The sequence below is a fragment of the Rhineura floridana genome, chromosome 18 (genome assembly GCF_030035675.1).
Source record: "Rhineura floridana isolate rRhiFlo1 chromosome 18, rRhiFlo1.hap2, whole genome shotgun sequence".
Lineage (NCBI taxonomy): Eukaryota > Metazoa > Chordata > Lepidosauria > Squamata > Rhineuridae > Rhineura > Rhineura floridana.
The window spans coordinates 1,806,543-1,825,483 of NC_084497.1; the positions used below are offsets into that span (position 1 = coordinate 1,806,543).

Genomic DNA, 18,941 nt, shown 5'->3' on the forward strand with positions numbered 1-18,941 from the left:
CCTACCTGGGGGTGCTGGGGCTTGAACCTGGGAACTCCCAGGTGCAAAGCCAGTGCTCTACCACTGAGCTATGGCCTTTCCCAGAAGCAGGATCCGAGTCCTCATGGTTCTCGGTAAAGAGCGGATTTAAACAGGAAGCCGTCCTGTACTGGCTACGCTGACTGGGAGTGGCTCTCCAGGTTTTCAGATGGGAGTTTCTTCCCCCACACACACACCCCAAATTCAGGACAGACGAAAGAAACGGCTTCTTCACACAGCACATAGTTAAACTATGGAACTGACTCCCACAAGAGGCAGTGATGGCCTCCAACTCAGATGCCTTTAAAAGAGCTTTAGACGGATTCAAGGAGGATAAGGCTATCGATGGCTACTAGCCCTGATGGCTATGCTCTCCCTCCGTGGTTGGAGGAGGAGGGGAGAGTTGCTCCTGAGCTCCGGTCCTGCTGGGGGCTTCCCATAATGGGCATCTGGTTGGCCACTGTGAGAACAGGGTGATGGCCTGATCCAGCAAGGCTCTTACATAATGTTGCTAGCTGCTTTGGGTCTGGCTGGCTGCCCCCAAGGCTGTTGACCAATGGAACCAGCCTGTGGGTAAGTGAATCACTAGGGGCGGGGAGCTTGAAGGTGGATTTGAGGCAGGGCCAAATCGCAGCAGCAGAGCCCCTGCTTTTGCATGCAGAACGTCCAATCTCAGCATCACTGGCAGGGGTGGGACAGACCCTTGTCTGAAAGCCTGGAGAGCGGCTGCCAGTCAGTGTAGACAATACTGAGCTAAATGAATCAGTGATCTGACTTGGCATAAGTCTGGTTCCTATGACCTTACTTAAATCGGCCCTTTATTCATAACATTAGACATATTTTTATGATATTATGATTCAGCCATTTGCTGGAATCTTGTTTTTTAAGGAAAGCTCAGAGGTAGAGCACCTGATTTTCAGACAGGAGGTCCTATTTCAGCCCCTGGCATCTCCAGGTAAGATTGCAAGAGAACCCTGCTTGGTGGCTGCCATTTCATTCTTGTAGCAGTGAATTCCACAGTTTAACTCCTGAGGACAGACAAAAAGAAGCGCTTCATACAGCCCAATCTCCCACCATGCAGTTTCATTAGATGATCCCATCTTTATCATAATATCCCATAGGTTTATATTATTATTATTATTGATTTATATCCCGCCCTTCCTCCCAGCAGGAGCCCAGGGTGGCAAACAAAAGCACCAAAAACATTGAAACATCATAAAAACAAACTTCAAAACACATTAAAACATCTTCAAAAACGGTACTTAAAAAAAGCTTTCAAAACATCTAAGATTAAAAACATTTTTAAAAAGGTTTAAGAACATACTAAAAAGCAATTCCATCACAGACGCAGACTGGGATAGGTCTCAAAAGGCTTGTTGAAAGAGGAAGGTCTTCAACAGGTGCCGAAAAGGTAACAGAGACAGTGCCTGTCTAGTATTTAAAGGGAGGGAATTCCACAGGGGAGGTGCTGGCACACTAAAGGTCCGTTTCCTACGTTGTGCAGAAGGAATGATATCGTAGTATTAGGAAAGTGGAAGGAAATGACCTTGAAAGCATCTCTGCTTGTCTTTTTTTCAAGGACTGTCGTGGGTCTCCTGGCATGCTCGTGCCCTCTGGCCCGACAGCATCCTTTCCCAACCCTGGTTCCCTGTGGCTGGCAGCATCTTATCCCCAGGCACAGCTGATTGACTGGACCCGTCTGGGAGGCGGTTGCTGCGGCAACCCTCCTCCAGCATCCCGTGGACTCTGCTCCCGGGGTCGGTTGGACGTGCAGATTCCCTCCACCAGAACGCAGATACAGCGGTGACGAATTTGCAAGACACACAAACACACAGGGCATGCCCTTCTTTGATTAGTGTCATGTGTATTTTAGATGCTTTTAGACATATTAAATTATAATAACGTGTGCATGGTCTGCTGAGTCAGACAGCTGGTCCATCTTGCAGAGTCGTCTTGTCTTCCCTTAGAAATAGCTCTCCAGGGTTCTAGACACGGGAGTTTTTCTAGTTCTGCTTGAAGTTGAGGATTGAACCTGAGACTTTTTGCACATGTGCTGTAGAGGACATGCAGCGTGTTTGGTGTACAAGGACCCCACAAACCCAGAAATCTTAAATGATTGTATGTAAACATGTTATTGCATGCGGTTGCTTATACGATAGCATCAGCTTGCTTTTTTACCCTTTGATGATATTCAAATATAACTTCACCATGTGCATTAATGTTATGTATTATTATGTATAATATTATAAAGATGTACCTGTCTATACTGCAGGTATGTACTTTGCATCTAATTATATTTCTCATCATAATCATGTTTCGTCTCCAGTCAGAAGGTACGTAACTGGATACTGGTGCAGAATCAAGCTATATTGGGAGGCCTCCTCCCATGTCTGTTGCACAAGAGATCACAACAGAGTATGGATGCTGCTGCATGTACGCAAAGCACATGCTCTGCCACTGAGATATAGCCCTTCCGTTCATCACAACAGCCTTGTGAGGTAGGTCAGGCTGAGTGTATGTGTGTGTGATTGGTCTAAAGTCATCCAGTGAGGTTCATGTTTAAGTGGAGGAGCCTGTCAGCATGTAATATCTGCTCAGAGATCTGCACTGGTTGTTGATTTGTTACTATTGGTATATAAAGCCTTTAATGGCTTGGGATTAATTTACTTATGGGACCATCTTATCCCACTCGACCGCTTCTGTCTGTGGAACTGACACCATTAGAGGTGCCACATAATACTCGTTCCATGTTTATAAGAAATTGTTCTTTTAGTGTGCCAGCACCTACACTTTGGAACTCCCTGCCTCTTGATGTCACTGTACTCTTTTCAGTGCCGACTTAAAACTACTGAGGGGGAGAGAAAAAGGATGCAGGCTGGCCTGAGGCCCATTATGAGTTTGTAACAGAGGCACAATTCACAGGTTTAATGAGGAAGGTGACACTGAATTCAGACACTATTTCTTTAACAGTGAGAAAGGACAGTCAAATCCCAGTCTGCGTCTGTGTTGGGATTGGTTTTTACTATGTTTTCAAATCTTTTTTTTTTTTTTAAACATTTTAATCTTTTTTGAAAGATGTTTTGAAAGCTTTAAAAAATGTTTATAAAGATGTTTTGTTTGTATTTTAAAGTCCATGTTTATGATGTTTTAAAGTGTATTTAGTGCTTTTGTTTGCTGCCCTGGGCTTCTTCCGGGAGGAAGGGTGGGATATGAATCAAATAATAAATAAATCAAAATAAATAAATAGTGACAGAGAAGCAGAAAGCAGCATTCCAGCCTGGCCAGATTATTCTGCAATCTTAGACTAGCTGTGACTATCACAAAGGGACCCTGCTCTTCTGCATCTGCCACTCCACTACTGAGCACATGGGTGTCCCCCCCAAGAATCCTGGCAACTGTAGTTTGCCCCCTTCACAGAACTACGCTTCCCAGCACCCTGAACAAAACGGCAGTTGCCAGGATCCTTTGTGTTTGTGCATATGTGGGTGTGAGAGAGAGAGCTTTGAATGCAGAGCTCGGCTGTGACCGCTACATTTGCTTCTCGCCCCGCTTTCGGAAAGAACTCAAGCGTCTAGCCCTCATGGTTAAAAAGAAAAAAAGAACAAAAATCCCTCCCCCCTGCTTTCCTGCTCAGCCACGGGCGCCACGCCCCCTGGCAACCCTGGAGCCAATCAGGGCGGCCGGGTGGAATTTAAACCCCATGCCTAGCACCTGCGAGCGGCTCCGGCTTTTCCGCCTCCTCGGCAGAAGGTGGAGCGGGCCGGGCTGAGTGCGGGCAGCGCGGCGAGGGCCGCTTGAGAGCCTCCTGCGCTCCGAGCCGCAGCTGGCGGCGGAGGGAGGCAGCCCCCGGCCGGGGCCACCCCCTGCAAGACCCGGGGAGCGCCCCATCCTCGCGGCCCAGGCTGCGCGCAGACCCGCCCTTCCCCGGGAGCCTGGAGAGCCGCTGCCGGCCGGGGCGGACCAGACGGGGCGAGGTGCGTGAAGGGACTCGGCTGACTTGCCTCTGGGCTTGGCTTGGCACAGGGCGTGTGTTGGGGGGGAGGAAGGGGGGTACTGGGGGGAGCAAGGAAAAAGTTTTCTGGCGGGGCCCCCAGGGAGGGAGGGGTGCACCTCTCTGGTGCCCTCTTGGAGCTTCCCGAGTTGCCCCAGACAAGGAACTGGCTGCGGGGGGGGGTCTTAAAGTGGAGAAGCGTCTCCTTTGCGTGCAGGCCCCAAGTTCAGCCCCCAATGGCGTCTCCAGGCAGGGCTGGGGCTGTCCCCCTGCCGGAAGAGCTGCTGCTGCCAGTCAGTGTAGGCAAGACTGAGCTGGATAGTCTAATGGGTCTGAACAACACACCGTAAAGCAATAAGCCCAAGGCGCACCTCCCCACGCTTCTGAAGAAAGCAAGCAGAAGGAACTGCGTGACACAGTTAAATGCGCCCTTTCTTCAGATTTGTGGGGAGCCGTGTGTGTCTAGGGTTTATATTTTTAGGGAAGGGCTGTTGTTCAGCACAGAAGGCCGCAGGTTCAATCCCCAGTGGCAGGGAAAGATAAAACACACCTTTTCTGCAGCGTCTGCCTTCATTAGCTGCTAACATAGAAATGCTGTTAGCGAGGTGGCAGTTAGAGAGCTTTGAGGATGGAATGCTCAGAGGGGCTCCATTTGCAGAAGCGAAGTAGTGGTGGTTCTGTCCTCCAGGTTCAGGCCATGTGGTGCCAATGTGTCCAGAGAGTAAATCCAAAAGTTCTCCCTTTTAGTCAATGCTGCTGGATCTGCTGGCATCTCTATCACTGTTATGGAAAAGTCCAGCAGACTGTGACCCTCAGTGTTGAAATGTTTTGCAACTGGTGGTTCTACTTTTTTTGTTTGTTAAGATTGCAGATTTGTGGTTTCTGAAGCGCGTGCATAGGTCAGTTGTGGTTTTTCCTACGTGTTGCAAATGACATCCTGGTCTTTTGCATTTGATGACATAAACTATGTTGCAGGACCTGCAGGCGATGTTGTGTTTGATGTAATATGTCCTGCCTGTCCTAGTGCTTGTAAAAGTGGCTGTCTCCCTGAGGTACACACAGGTGATACAGCCTTCGGAGTGACAAGGATGTGACCCTGGATTGGTGATAGGTGGCTTAAGCACAGCTCTCACCAACAGTCTGTGCAAATTAGGAGGCTGGCGAAATGCTATAACAGGAGGCCTGCTGATGGCTCTAGCAAGATGTTCAGAGTTTGCCAGCAATGGGTAGCTCTCCTTGATTGCTCGGTGATAGGAGATGCTGGATAAAAATCTACCACAAATGGAATCCGTTGCTCTCTGCTCTTTGACACCTCAGTATGATGGAGGAGGTTTTCTCTGGACAGAATGGAGGCTCGGTGGATGTTGCAATTGATGATATGTGGAGAATATCTTCTCAGAAGAAGGTGTTCTTTAAGTTCAATGATCCTTCTCTGGTATTTATCTTCAGTGTTGCAAATAAGTTTGATTCTCAGAGCTAAGCTATACACAATGTTCTTCTTTATATGACTAGGATGGCCGGATTTTCAGTTTAAATAGGTGTGGGCATCAGTGGGTTTGCTGTAGAGATCAGTGGCTATTTTGTTGTTTTCAGTGGTGAGAAGGACATCCAGGAACGGGGTGTGCAGATTATCATTTGTACTATTAAATGTAAACTTAATAGAGGGATGGATAGAGTTGATGTAATTTCTAAATTGTTCCAAACTCTCTTTACCATGCGTCCAGACCCTAAAAATATCATCAGTGTATCACCACCATATAAGTGGTTTGTTGATGGCCTTTTTGAGGATCTCCTGTTCCAGTTTACCCATAAAGAGATTTGCATATGATGGAGCCATGCGAGTCCCCATAGCTGTGCCTTGTAGTTGCAGGTCGTGTTCTCCACTGAATGTAAAGTTGCTGGAAGTCAGGACTAGCGTAGCTAAAGTTGTGAGAACCTCTGTTGGAGGATTGTTCATATCTCTGGTGTTAAGGAACTCATTTAAAGCCTGAATCCCATCATTATGTGGTACATTGGTGTAAAGAGATGTGACATCTAAAGTAGCTAGTATAGTATTGTTGTGGAATAGATATTGCTTGTTTAAGACTCAATTTTAAGCAAGAAGTCCTTGGTGTCTTTGATATACGATGGGAGGTTTTGCACCATGTTTTGTAAATTTAAGTCAATGTACAGAGAAATCTTTTCAGTAGCTGTGTTGTTACCTGAGACAATTGGGAGACCAGGATTGTTGACTTTGTGGATTTTAGGCAGCATGTAAAACCTTCCAGGGGTGGGATTTGGATTAACAAGGAGATCAGCAGTTTCCTCTTTCAGAAGTTTCCTACTTGTAAGGGTTTGTATAGATGTAATGATTACAAGTATTGAGAACTGTGGTGATGTCTTTGTCAAGAAATCTATATGTTGTTTCATCCTTTAGCTGTCTTTGACCTTCTGCCATACAGTCTGTAGTGTTAAGTACCACAACAGCACCACCCTTATCCACAGGCTTGGTGGCAACATCCCTTCTCATCTGAAGGTTCCTTAGGGCTATTCTTTCTTCTTTTGAAAGGTTGTCGTGAGTAGGAGTTGGTGTGTGGTTGTTAATGACTCTGTTTATTGATGAGAGAAAGGTTTCTAGGACCGGATTCCTGTTAATGTTGGGTGTCCAAGTTTTAGGGGTCAGAAACTGTAGCAGAGGATCTCTATTGCAGAGGTCTCTGTTGTTCTTAGAGTCATCATAAAAAAATTCTGCCAATCTGCATCTCCTTTCAAATGCTTTGATGTCACATTTCATCTGTGCCATATTGTGCTCTCCAGGTGTTGGGCAGAAGTTGAGGCCTTTGGATAGAAGCCTAATTTAATTAGGTGACATTTTGCCTGCAGTGAGATCTATTATTGTTGTGCAGTCATTTCTGTAAGTTATGTCAGGTGATCTTGTTATACATGTGGAAGTTTTTGGAGTAAATCTTTTGAATCTCCTGTTTTTCTTTTTCTTGTAGCACATGAAAATATTTCTTTATATATAGAACCCTGTGTTATTAAATTGGATGGAATAAGAGGAAGAGAATATCTCTCTTGAGTTTTTTCCTTTTGATGGCATGGACGTTGATAAAAGTTGTCTGTTCTGTTTTATGGAGCAGATATAGGAGACGTTCATAGTCATATGGTGTTAGAATGTTTCTTTGAAACACTAATTCCTGCTGTAGTACTTGTTTTAAGGTCTTGATTTTCAGAATATTCTGCTTAATAATTGTAAAAAAAGGAATATGCTCAGCTGATGTTTTTCTGTGTGCCAATTTAGACATAAAGGGATACTTTCTGCAATAGAAATTGGTTTATAGATCTCAAGCCCTCATGGGATAATGTTTAAGGTCTTATATACTTTAAGATGCTCTATAGTAATTTGGCATTTTGTAATTTTCTCTTGTAAAAACATTGCGTACCTTGGGTAATGGTTGTGCTTTTGTTGCAAAAATGCTGTTTCCCTGGTAGGCTGTCTCTGAATTACCACCAAGAATGAGAAGTTAGCCAGTCGAGGGTTCAACTAAGTTTTATTCTTGAGAATAGAGACACTCTTACTATGCTCATGCATCACAGTAAGTTGTCTGGCCGTTAGTGTGGCCAGCTTCTTTTTATATTCTGTTTCACTATGTATGTTGCATACTATGCTTTTTGGAAGATTTCAACATTAGCAACAAAATGAAACTTACTATAGGCTACTGCCTTTTGGCTGTATGGCATTCTCATCTATGTCAATAACATCTAGGTCAATAACATCTAACATCTAGTCAATTTGAACAAGATACATATATTCAAGCTAACCTTCTGTTTTCCTTTGCCAGTTTGTCAGCATATTTCGTTCCAAGTTTTCTATAAGGCCTTGAGACCTCTAACATAGCTGTACTTTGGTTCAGCATTGCATATCAATACATATTCTAAGTATAATTATATTCTAAGCATAATTATAACCTGGATTTTCTCAACACTAACATACAAATGCTGTTGTTCCCAAGGTGGCGGTTATAGAGCTTTGAGGATGGATTGCTCAGAGGGGCTTCCTTTGCAGAAGCTAAGTGATGCTGGTACTGTCCTCCAGGTTCAGGCCATGTGGTGCCAATGTGTCCAGAGAGTAAATCCAAAAGTTTTCCCTTTTAGTCAATGCTGCTGGATCTATTGGAATCTCTATAGCTGTTATAGAAAACATATATATTACAATGATGATAAAATGCACCTGATTAATGATGATGAAAACAACTTGGATTCCTGCACTGAGCAGGGGGTTGGACTCGATGGCCTTATAGGCCCCTTCCAACTCTACGATTCTATGATGATAAAATGCACCTGATTAAAAACTGCACAGCTACAAAGATTCCTATGACTGAGTCAACCACTGACAAGTCAGAAACAGAATTCAAATGCCAAGGGGCTGGCTTGTGTTGGAGCAGATAGGAGTCAGCTTCCTGGTGACACATGACTCTTATCCAGTGGCCCAGTTTCCAACACACGTGGGACTCTTTGTTGGGTAGAACGGAAAGCCTTGCTTGTTCTCATTCTGATAAAAAATATTGTTTGTTGCCCAAGGATTCAGGGGGTTGATCCCAAAGCAAGCGATCATTCCATCAGCATGATGTTTGGAAAGTTCAATGGACAGGAGTTTGTGTATATTTGGGTGTGCACACAGAGTTGTGAGTTTTGCTTTCCTGCTTGTATTATGTTTCCTGCTTGTGTTATGTTTCCAGACAAAATATGGAAGGGTTCTTGGTGATCCAAGGTAGGAAGTAGTGGGGAGGGACAAGAAGGTGAATGTCGGAAGATACAGGACAGACAAAAGGAATTGCTTCTTTGCACAGCACATAGATATAAACGTTGGAATTTGTTCCCACAGGAGGCAGTGATGGCCTAAAGGATTAGCAAATGCATGGAGGAAAAGGCTATCGGTGGCAATTAGCCCTGATGCCTATGCTTTGTCTCCACAGGTGGAGACAGGATGTATCCCAATGCCAGTTGCTGGAAACCCCAGGAAGAGTTATTATTATTATTATTATTATTAAAGTTTATTTATACCCCGCCTTTTGGCCAAAGGCCCTCAAGGCGGCTTACAAGAAAAATAAACACAGGTATAAAAATATAATAATATACAATATAAGCAATACAATATACAAAAATTAAATTAAATAGAAACAACATTATCATTATCTGCACCACCAGAAAGAGGAGGTGGTGTTAGCGGGGGTGGCAGTTCTCGAGAACTGTTATAGAGGAGGAATCAACCTCAGAAGGGCTTGAAATTAGTACATCCAGCCCTGAGATATGGATTCTGCCTGGAATACATTGAGCAATGTGTCCTGCGTTACAGGCATGAGAGAGACAGCCATGCCATGTAGCCTTACATGAACCTGTTGGAGTCTACAAGGGATGTTCCCACCCAGAAGTCCTATCTGTCTGTCTCTGTGGATAAGCATTTGAGAGTTCCTCTTTGGAGTCAGGGGTCTGGGTTCTACATCCTACAATCTGCTAAAGCAAATCTACTGCCTGTGTGCTTCCCCAATCATATATGAAAACCATATACAGTAGATGCATTGCCTGGACCACCCTAATTGTCTTCAGCTCTTGGATTGTGGTGGTGTGTTGGTGCTTTTCCTAGGCCCCTAGGCAGCCAGAATGGGAAGTTGCTAGATACAACATTGTGTCTGTGGAGCTTGTTGCACTATTATTTTGAACATGAGGGTATGGGGTCTTTTTGTGTGTTCATGTGTTACCTGGAGTGCATGTTGCATTGTATGTTATTTTTGCCTTGTTACCAACTCTGGTACCTCAGGTCCTGCTTTCAGGTTTTGCTGAAGAGGCATCTGGTTGGCCACCGTGAGGACAGGTTGCTGGTGGGCAAGGTGGGCCAGTGGCTTGATCCAGCAGGGTGCTTCTGTTGTGCTTATAAAGTGTCATGGGGCAGAAGAGTCGCCGCAGGTGGGGAGGGGTGTTCAAGTCACGGGACCATGGAGTCACGGGATGAGAGAGTTGGAAGGGACCTTGGAGGTCAACTAGTCATCTTGTAGTGGCCATTAGAACTTAAAGTATTTTTGCTATTAGAGATCTCTACAGACAATGTCATCCCTTAACGAAGGCTCGACATATTAGAGGCCAAAATGTGTTGGGCTTTCCGAAGGAAACAAAATTTTCTCTTGGCATTTTGGGATTTCCCTCCCCCTCCCTCTTTTTTTGTGGTATAGTCAGCCCAAGATCTACCATGCAGTTTGCAACTGTAGCATCTCTGGCCAATGATGGTCTAGCCATGGAGAACCGCAAGGCTGTTTTGCTCTTGAAAGCCCTTCCTGTTAGGAAGTTCTTCCTAATGTTTAGGAAGTCCTGTTTAGCCCCCTCAGTCTTTTTTAATGTCCACCCCTCCTTTACATAAGGACCAGAACCTTGCTTTTCAAACAAAATTTGATGTGCTCGGGGCAATCCAGTGGACTCCCAGGAGAAACACTGCCCTGATTCTGCTCGTACCTTCAGCCTGACCCTCAGGTGGGTGGTGGAAATCCAACCGAAACGCATTCTCAGGAATAAAAAGACAATTAAAAATCATTGTCTAACAGCACATTACAAGGGCTACAACAGGCAGAAACATCATTCAGAGGTCCGCCAAGACCCTCAGCAGTTTTCAAGTGGTCCCTGGGTAGAAAAGTTTGGAAAGCCCTGAGGTAGACACTTAGTGATTCACCTTCCAGATGCAGCCTTCCTTCACAATAAACCAGAAAATTTGCCTGTTCATCCATAGCTTTAACTTCTAATTAAATACAGCACAATGGATTTCTACAGCTCTCTGTTTACTTAGAGGTGAAGTTATGTACTGCTTGACTGCCACAAATTATTAGGCCACTTAATCATAACGTCACAATAAATCTGAATGAACAAGCATGCCAGTGGGCAGCTTGTCCAGAACGGCTCTAGTCCCTTAGGAATGTATATGATGGCAAAGGTTGCCGCTTACCTTTCTCTGACGGGCTCTTCTGCCTGTAACAACTGCCAAAAATGACCTGGCCAATTCTGCCCCTTTGCATTCTAGCCAGCTAAATCATACCTTAGTTGTTTTTATTATTTTCAATAGATCTACTCTGAGTAGGATTAACAGTAGATACAACCCAGTGGAATTTATGGGCTTACGTTAGCTGAGTCCCCAATGTTTTTGGATGGGTCTACTCTGAGAATGACTTAACAGGATACAGCCCTTTGTAACCACACTGAAGACTTCTGTGGTTAAGAACATAAGCAGATCAGGCCAGTGGCCCATCTAGACCATGCTCCTGTCCTCACAGTGGCCAACCAGATGCCCATTATGGGAAACCTGCATGCAGGACTTGCGCAACTGTTATTAAGAAGCATCCTGCCTCTGACAGTGGAGGCAGAACAGAGCAACCTTGACTACTAGCCATTAATAGTCTAATCCTCTTTTCAAGCTGATAGCTATGACTGCCCTCTGTGGGAGCAAATTCCAGAAGAGCCTGCTGGGTCAGGCCAAAGACCCATCTAGTCCAACTTGCCCCGGGAGCTATCCATGGTGCTGACTGGTTTGCACCGGAGCTGTCCGTGGTCTTGGAACGTCCCCAGGACCAGCTTCCCACTGGGAACTGGCCGTGGTTCTGCAACAACACAGGGCCTCTCGCTCCTGTGGGAGCTGTGTGTGGTGGTGAACGTCCAGGGCGAACGCGCTCCTTGGGAGCTGTCCATGGATCTGAAACACCTCAGGGGCAACTTGCTCCCCAGGAGCTACCCAAAGTACCGAAACACCTAGCCTCCTTGCTCCAGTACAGTAGGGCCCTGCTTTTCAGTGTTCTGCTAATATGGTGGTTTTCTATTAGAGTAAGGCCCCACTCATACGATGCTTGTTCTGCTTTTATGGTGTTTCTCGGGCGCCGGGCACCATTTTATTGACAGAGTTCCGCTTTTCGGTGGGGGACTGGAACGTAACCCACCGTGTGAGTGGGTCCCCGCTGTACAGAATATAGGAAGAGCCCTGCTGGATCGGGGCAATGGCCCAACTAGTCCAGCATCCTATTCTCACAGTGGCCAACCAGATGCCTCTTCTGGGAAGCTCATAAGCAGAACCTGAGCGCAAGAGCAACTCTCTCCTCCTGCAGTTTCCAGCAACTGGCATGAATATGGGCTGTAACTCAGTGGTAGAGTACTTGCTTTGCACACAGAAGGTTCCGGGTTCAATGCTGGCATCTCCAGGGGGGGCGGGGGGAAACTCCCATTTGAAACCTTGGAGAGCCGCTGCCAGTCAGGGTAGACAATACTGAACTAAATGGACCAGTGGTATAATGCAGCTTCCTAGGTTTGTATGCATCAATGCACTTCTCCCACTTTTTTGGGGATTTTTACAAATGCTGTTCAGGGTGCTAAGTCTGCGAAGGTCCTTGTTCGGTTCTCCTCATCCCTTTCCCCACCTCCTGCCTCTCCTTCCCGATTACTGATGTGCACGACTGCACGTGTGCAGTGGTTGAATCGCAGCTCTGCAAGGAATTCTAATGTGACGGTGGCATGATCTCATTGATTCCTTTCCGTGCTTTTTTTTAACTAATGCCCCCGCGTGAAAACTCAACAAGTCAGGTGCTTCGTTTTAAGTGGATTTATTGCCCTTTAATCTGCTTTAATTGCAGAAACCTAATGTTCTGTTACGTGGCTGAATCCCTCCTGCAAAATAGCTTCAGTTGGGGGGCACCCTTAATAAAAGCTCTTTTGGATTTCTCTCTGTGTAATGGATCAGCATAAAAGTGCACTGGCTGCCCAATAGCTACTGGGCTAAGCTCAGCGTTCTGGTTCTGGTGTACAAAGCCCTGTACAGCTTGGGACCAGGATACCTGAAAGACCCTCGGTTAGATACCAGCCGTGACGTGTCTGTGTTGAAGTTGTTTTGTACAGAATGCTCCTGATCTTTCCGTCTGGAAAATCCTGCAAGGGTTTTTGCTTGTGCTTTTGGGAGAAAATTATCATGGCAGTTGTAGCTTATAGTTTATGAAATTCACTAGTGATAATGTAGATAAACGGAGTCTCGGACTTTATAGTTTCATTAGAGGGTAAATGAACTCTTTTTTCCAGTGCTCACTCACTTTTGAGATGGGCAGATGCCCCACTGCAGCATCCCTGCCTTGTTCAGTGTCCCTGTTCTCCACGGCACCGGCACTGTACATGCCACGCCCAGTGAACCCAAGTCACAACTCAGTCTTAGCCGATGCTGCCTCACCCTCCCTCTCTCCCTCCCTCTCTTTTGCCTGGTTCTGCAAAGATGAATTCTTTCCCTGAACCACCTTTGATGCTGTAATTGATGCTTGTCTCCATAGGAACCATCTGGGGGTGTCTGCGAAGGACAGTTTTCGCAGCAGCGTCTTCTTCCCTGGAGGGGGGGAGTGGTACCTCTTCCTTCTTGAAGATGGCATGCAGCAGGGCTGATGGATGGACTGGGGGTACCACCTTGCTGAGGCCCAACAGGTACATGCTGCGCTTTGCGGGCCCCACAGGGGAGGCATAGAGGGCCCCTGGGCAGGGCTGACAAAGATCTAAACTGCCTTTCTCAGTGCGTACACAGTTATACGGGCAATGCAAGGACAGGCTCCACATTGGCAGCCAGTCTTTTGGCCATGTCACGGTCAGTAAACCCAGTGGGGCTCACCGCAGTGAGGGCGGAGACCTTTGTATCTTAGGTGGGGGGTGATTGTTGAGGCTGTGCCCAGGGAGGCAGATTGGGTTAATCCATGCCAGTTTCGGCAAACGGTTATTGCCCGGCAATCTAGGCGGGGGCCGATCGCTTACTTCGAAACTTAGCCGGGAGGTGAGTGGCACCGGCCAGTGTTAGAAACTGTAAGCTCATTGGGGCATGGAATCTCTTCAAGGGGTGTGCACGGTTGACGGCAGCGGTGGCTTCTGCCTGCTGGGACGGATGGGGCGGAAGACAGGGGGCCCAGCAGGAGGCGGAGTGAGATCCAATGAGAGGTGGAGCCAACACATTCTAGTATTGCCCCCATTCTCCTCCTCCTCCTCCTCCTCCCTGCTGAGTTCTCCAAGGGGCAACCCTCAGACTGAGAAGGAGGGAGCAGGCAGCCAGGGCCACTCCCTGGACTAGTTGTAAGTAAGAAGGCAGGCAGGCAGGGGCTGGCTGAGGGCAGGCTGAGCTTGGTGGGACAGCGCCCCACTTGCTTTAACAGATAGTGGCTCCTTATAAACAATTGAAATGATGGACCGCCTCTTCCGACATGAACCCACCCGTACGCTACGCTCCACATCCAAGGTCCTCCTCCGGGTGCCTCCTCCGAGGGAAGCTGGGAGGCTGGCAACAAGGGAGAGGGCCTTCTCAGTGGTGGCCCCCAAATTATGGAATGATCTTTTTGACGAGGTGCGCCTGGTGCCAACACTGTTATCTTTTCAGCGCCAGGTCAAGACTTTCCTCTTCTCCCAGGCATTTTAGCATGAGTTTTTAAATGGCTTTTAAAAAATGTGTTTTTAAATTTGTGTATTTGTTCTTAATGTTTTTAATTGTTGCAAACCACCCAGAGAGCTTTAGCTATGGGGCGGTATATAAATGCAATCAATAATGATAGTGATGCTCTTTTGCAGTCTCTCTGCCTGACGAAGACAGCGCTCTGGTTCCAGAGAGCAAGGGGGCGGCGGACAGGATGCAGGCCTTCCCCCCCTGGTCCTAGAGATGCGAGCTGCCCAGCACGGCAAGTGGAAGGTGCGGAGACAAAGATTCTCTGCCTTCACCCCCCCCAATCTCTCTCTTTTCCCTGCCCACTCCCCGCTTATTTTTGTGAACTGGCAGCAGATTTAAAATCAGGCAGCAGTAAATTCTCAGAGAGTTGCTGGAAGGGAGGAGTTGGAATAAAAGGGAGCCTGACTGGCTGATGCCTGGCCTGAGAGCTGTTTGTTTATTTATTAAATTTACATCCCGCCCTTCCTTCCAGTTGGAGCCCAGGGTGGGAAACCTGTTGCCATTAGCTCTGCCCCAGGTCAATCAGGCCCCACCCACTAGCTCCAAGTCTCCACCCCAGAATCTCTGGAGACCTGACATACCCATCTCCAGGGGAGGAGTTCAACCTCAGGGGGAGTGGCCGGAATTTAAGGAGCTTTCTGATTGGCTTGATGAGAACATTTGCTATTAGCTCAGCCTCCATCAACCTCTTATTACTGTTCCATCTGGCACTGCCAAGCTCTACCCCCCCCATTTTAACGTGTGGGGCTGCCCTTGAGGTTGGTCCGGAAGCTACAGGTAACACAAAATGTGGCGGTGAGACTGCTCACTGGGGCAGGGTATCATCAACGTGTCACCCCGCTGCTGAAAGAATTGCACTGGCTGCCCATTTGCTGCTGGGCTAAGTTCAAGGTTCTAGTTTTGGTGTACAAAGCCCTATACAGCTTGGGACCAGGATACCTGAAAGACCGTCTTATAGACCCAGTCGATCACTGCGCTCTGCCGGTGAGGGCCTCCTGCAGATACCGTCTTATCAGGAGGTCCGTTCTGCACGACACAGGAAGCGGACCTTTAGTGTGGCGGCACCGACCCTGTGGAACTCTCTCCCCTTGAATATGAGGCAGGCGCCATCTCTGTTATCCTTTCGGTGCCTATTGAAGACCTTCCTCTTTCAGCAAGCCTTTTAAGTAGAAACCTTATCTTAGTCTGCACCTGTGTTGGGATTGCTTTTTAAGATGTTTTTAAATATTTTTTAAAATGTGTTTTTAAGATGTTTCATTTAAAATCTTTTTAAGGTGTTTTTGAGAAGTTTTAAGATGTTTGTAGTATTGTTCGTTGTCTTGGCCTCCTTCTGGGAGGAAGGGCGGGATGGACGTATCATTGTTGCTATTGCTAAAGTTGGAAAGTGCTTGCTAGCTTACAAAAAAAAGGTAAAAATTGAGCTGTCCAGCAAAGTTCTCACCTTTTACAAACCTTCATTTGGATCAGGGTCAGCCCTGCATCGATCTGGGTAAAACTGGGGCCACTCTAAAGCATGAATGCTAGCGAAAATATTGTATTAGGGAAGATTGTTTTGCAAAAATGTGCATATTAGAAGAAATTCACACTAAAATGTTGATGACTGCATAGTTAAACTATGGAGTTTGCTTCCACAATAAGTGGTGAATGATGGCCACCAGCTTGACTGGCTTTAAAAGAGGATTAGACAAATTTATTGGATAAGGCTATCAGTGGCTCCTAGCCATGATGGCTCTGCTCAGCCTTCATCGTCAGAGGCAGCCTGCATCTGAATACCAGTTGCTGCAAAACCGCAGGAGAGAGTTGCTCTTGTACTCAGTCCTGCTTGCCGGCTTCCCATTGGGGTATCTGGTTGGCAACAGAACGCTGGATTAGATGGGCCAATGGCCTGATCCAGCAGGCTCTTCTAATGAACAATTTGCCCCTCCCTAGAGGACAACTGCCTGACTTGTAACCAGCTTTAATGCTCATTTTCCAGGTGACTGGAGCATTCAGCCAGCGACGGGACATCACCTCATCTTTCCACATCATGGAGTAGAACTCTGGAAAGAAAAAGGAGCACCCTCCCCACACATACGCACTTGGCCCTGGAAGATGTGGTCTGCGTGACAGGCCGGGTGAGCGCCGGTGAGAAGGGTTTGTTGCACTGCAGCCATGGATGACGCCTCGACGCTGGATTACAAATTGCTCTCCCCGGGGCAGGCGGAGCCTGTCCCCAACGCCCTCGGGATGGACGCAGAGCAAAAGACGGTCTTTGCCTTTGTCATCTTTTTGCTGGTCTTCTTGGTGATGCTGATGGTGCGTTGTTTCCGGATCCTCCTCGACCCGTACAGCCGGATGCCGGCCTCGTCCTGGACCGACCACAAGGAGGGGCTGGAGAGAGGCCAGTTTGATTACGCTCTGGTGTAGCTTGGGGGCAAGATCTGGGGACCGGGCGTGCTCCCCTAATGACGGTGCGCCTTGGAGCCCTCCAGAGTGGGTGCTTGTGGAAGCTGTGTCTGAGTGTCCCCGGGGTGTCTGTCTGTGTCTTTTGGGGGGGCTGGGGGAGGGGCTGGTGATGTGGGGTCATGACCTTTTCCGTTTCATAAGGCGATGACGATTTGTATCCGGTGTTAGTTCTGCCATGGAAACTAATGGGCGTGACTGACCGTCAATTTCAGTGGGTCTGCTCCGAGTAGGGCTTGGGGGGCTACAACCCACTGATCGGATGCCAACCGCAAATACCATATTGAGCAAGCATTGAAAGGTTTTAACTTGTGCGAGCTGAATGTGCCTAAAGTAAAGGAGATGACTCGTTAGGGCACTGGGAAATTTCCCTGTGCAAGTTACCGTATGCAAATCGCCCTAATTGTCATTGGGGGAAAAAATCCAGATCCCCCCCTTCAACATTTTCTGGGAAATCCGCACCACAGGAGTGGGGGGGGGAATCTTGGGTTTGATCCAACTTCTCACCTGTGTTCAGTGTGAAGCTGTGTGTCTTTAGGGAGGAGGGCATAACCCTTTTTGCTGAGACCCACAAGCGTCTTGTCTTGTGTTGGGTTGGGTTTGGGGGTGGGCAAAGGGGCAGGAGGGAGGGAAATGCTATGTTGTGTTGTGGGGTGTGTGTGTGTGGGATGCTTCAGCAGTGAGGTCTTGGGTGGGCAAGGGCGTCAAAGCCAATTTAAAATTTTGAGAAACAGGACTGTTGTCTTTTCCCAGGAGAATTTTGGCCAGGTGCAAACCTGCCAGCTTCAGCCTTGCTGGCAGTCTGGTTTTTTCCCTCCTGATATGGAGAGTGGTCCTCTCCCTGCCCCCCTCCATTGTTCTGTGAGGGCAAAATTGTGCTTTAGTCTGCATGTGCTCAGAGATGCTCTTAGCTAGGCCAGCTCTTTAACAAAATGAGTGTGCGGGTTCCCATTTCATATCTTACCTCCACCACAAGCTCGCTAGGCAGCATTAGTTGAGTCTCTTCTTCTCTCAGCCTACCTTTAGCAACCGGAGATGCTGCTCCTGTCCTGTCTTGTGGGGCTGTTGTGAAGGTTACTGAGATGACGACGGACCTCATTTTGTTAACCCTTTGCATCTTCTAAAGCTGAGCTGAGGGCTGAAAATGTTGTGTTCTAACTGTGCAGCCTTGAGTGTTTCTATGTCACAGTGAAGTTTTTGACCTGTGCTTGTTCAGTGTTTGGGGGGGTGGGAGATGGCACTCTGCTCATGGGCAGAGGCACCATCGTTTCTGTTGCTTTGCAGGGTCAAATGACAGGACTGAAAACAGCTAAATCGTAGCAGTGTTTTGGTAATCGGTGAAGCATTTTTTAATTTGTTTGCGGAATATTAAGCGGGGAGGGGGAGGAGGGGAAAAGCCCCTTTGAAAAAAGGGTTGGACTGGGGTGTCACAATCGTATCGTGGCTCTTCAGATTCTGACTGCTCAGGCAGTCTGAATATTTTCAGCGCAATCTCTGGTGACGGGATACATTCGCCACGCGATTGTCTCTGCCAGGTTTGGTTTGATCTTTAGGAATAGCAGATGGTGTGGGGGGGGTGGGATCTGGGGAAGGAAGCACAGTGGGTCGGAGGGGGTTGGGGGTGTGACCCCTTTAAAGAGGGATATGAATGTAAGGAGTACACAAGAATTAAAAAGTGGGGTGGAGGGGTTTCAGTGGGGAAAAGTGGGGTGGAAGGAAGAGCCAGACCCTCCCCTTCCACACGTATGTTGCAGCTTCTCCCTGCTGTTGCTGTGCCCCCTCCCTTAAAAGGAAAAAGAGCGACAATACATCTATTGTGTCAGTTTTGACAAGGGAACGTACTCCAGCGTAAGCGTGCCTAGGATGGTTGCAGACCTACCCAATTAAAAAAAGATCCTGGTTGGCTTGTTTCCAATCATTATTGATCGCTTTTTGCCACAAAACAGTTTGCACAACAACGGCTGATTTAAGGAAAAGGAGGGGGAGGGTCCCAGGTAGGAGATTTTCAAGCAATTGTGAGTAGAAAAG

General features: G+C 47.3%; 1 protein-coding gene across 2 annotated transcripts; it reads left to right on the top strand.

The window, feature by feature from the left end:
* The first annotated feature begins 3,756 nt into the window (after positions 1-3,756).
* Positions 3,757-18,468, top strand: CTXN1 (cortexin 1). 2 transcript variants are annotated; one of them, XM_061601035.1, is made up of 4 exons: positions 3,757-3,992; positions 13,327-13,474; positions 14,597-14,714; positions 16,447-18,468. In XM_061601035.1, the coding sequence occupies exon 4, from the start codon at positions 16,623-16,625 to the stop codon at positions 16,875-16,877; it is 255 nt and encodes an 84-aa protein (XP_061457019.1). In that variant the 5' UTR covers positions 3,757-3,992; positions 13,327-13,474; positions 14,597-14,714; positions 16,447-16,622; the 3' UTR covers positions 16,878-18,468. The 2 variants fall into 2 exon arrangements, with proteins under 2 accessions (XP_061457019.1, XP_061457020.1); XM_061601036.1 differs by lacking the exons at positions 13,327-13,474; positions 14,597-14,714.
* The last annotated feature ends 473 nt before the right edge of the window (positions 18,469-18,941 follow it).

What these genes read in the sequence shown, in the direction of transcription:
- CTXN1 (XM_061601035.1), top strand. Translation starts at nt 16,623, where the DNA reads ATGGATGACGCCTCGACGCTGGATTACAAATTGCTCTCCCCGGGGCAG.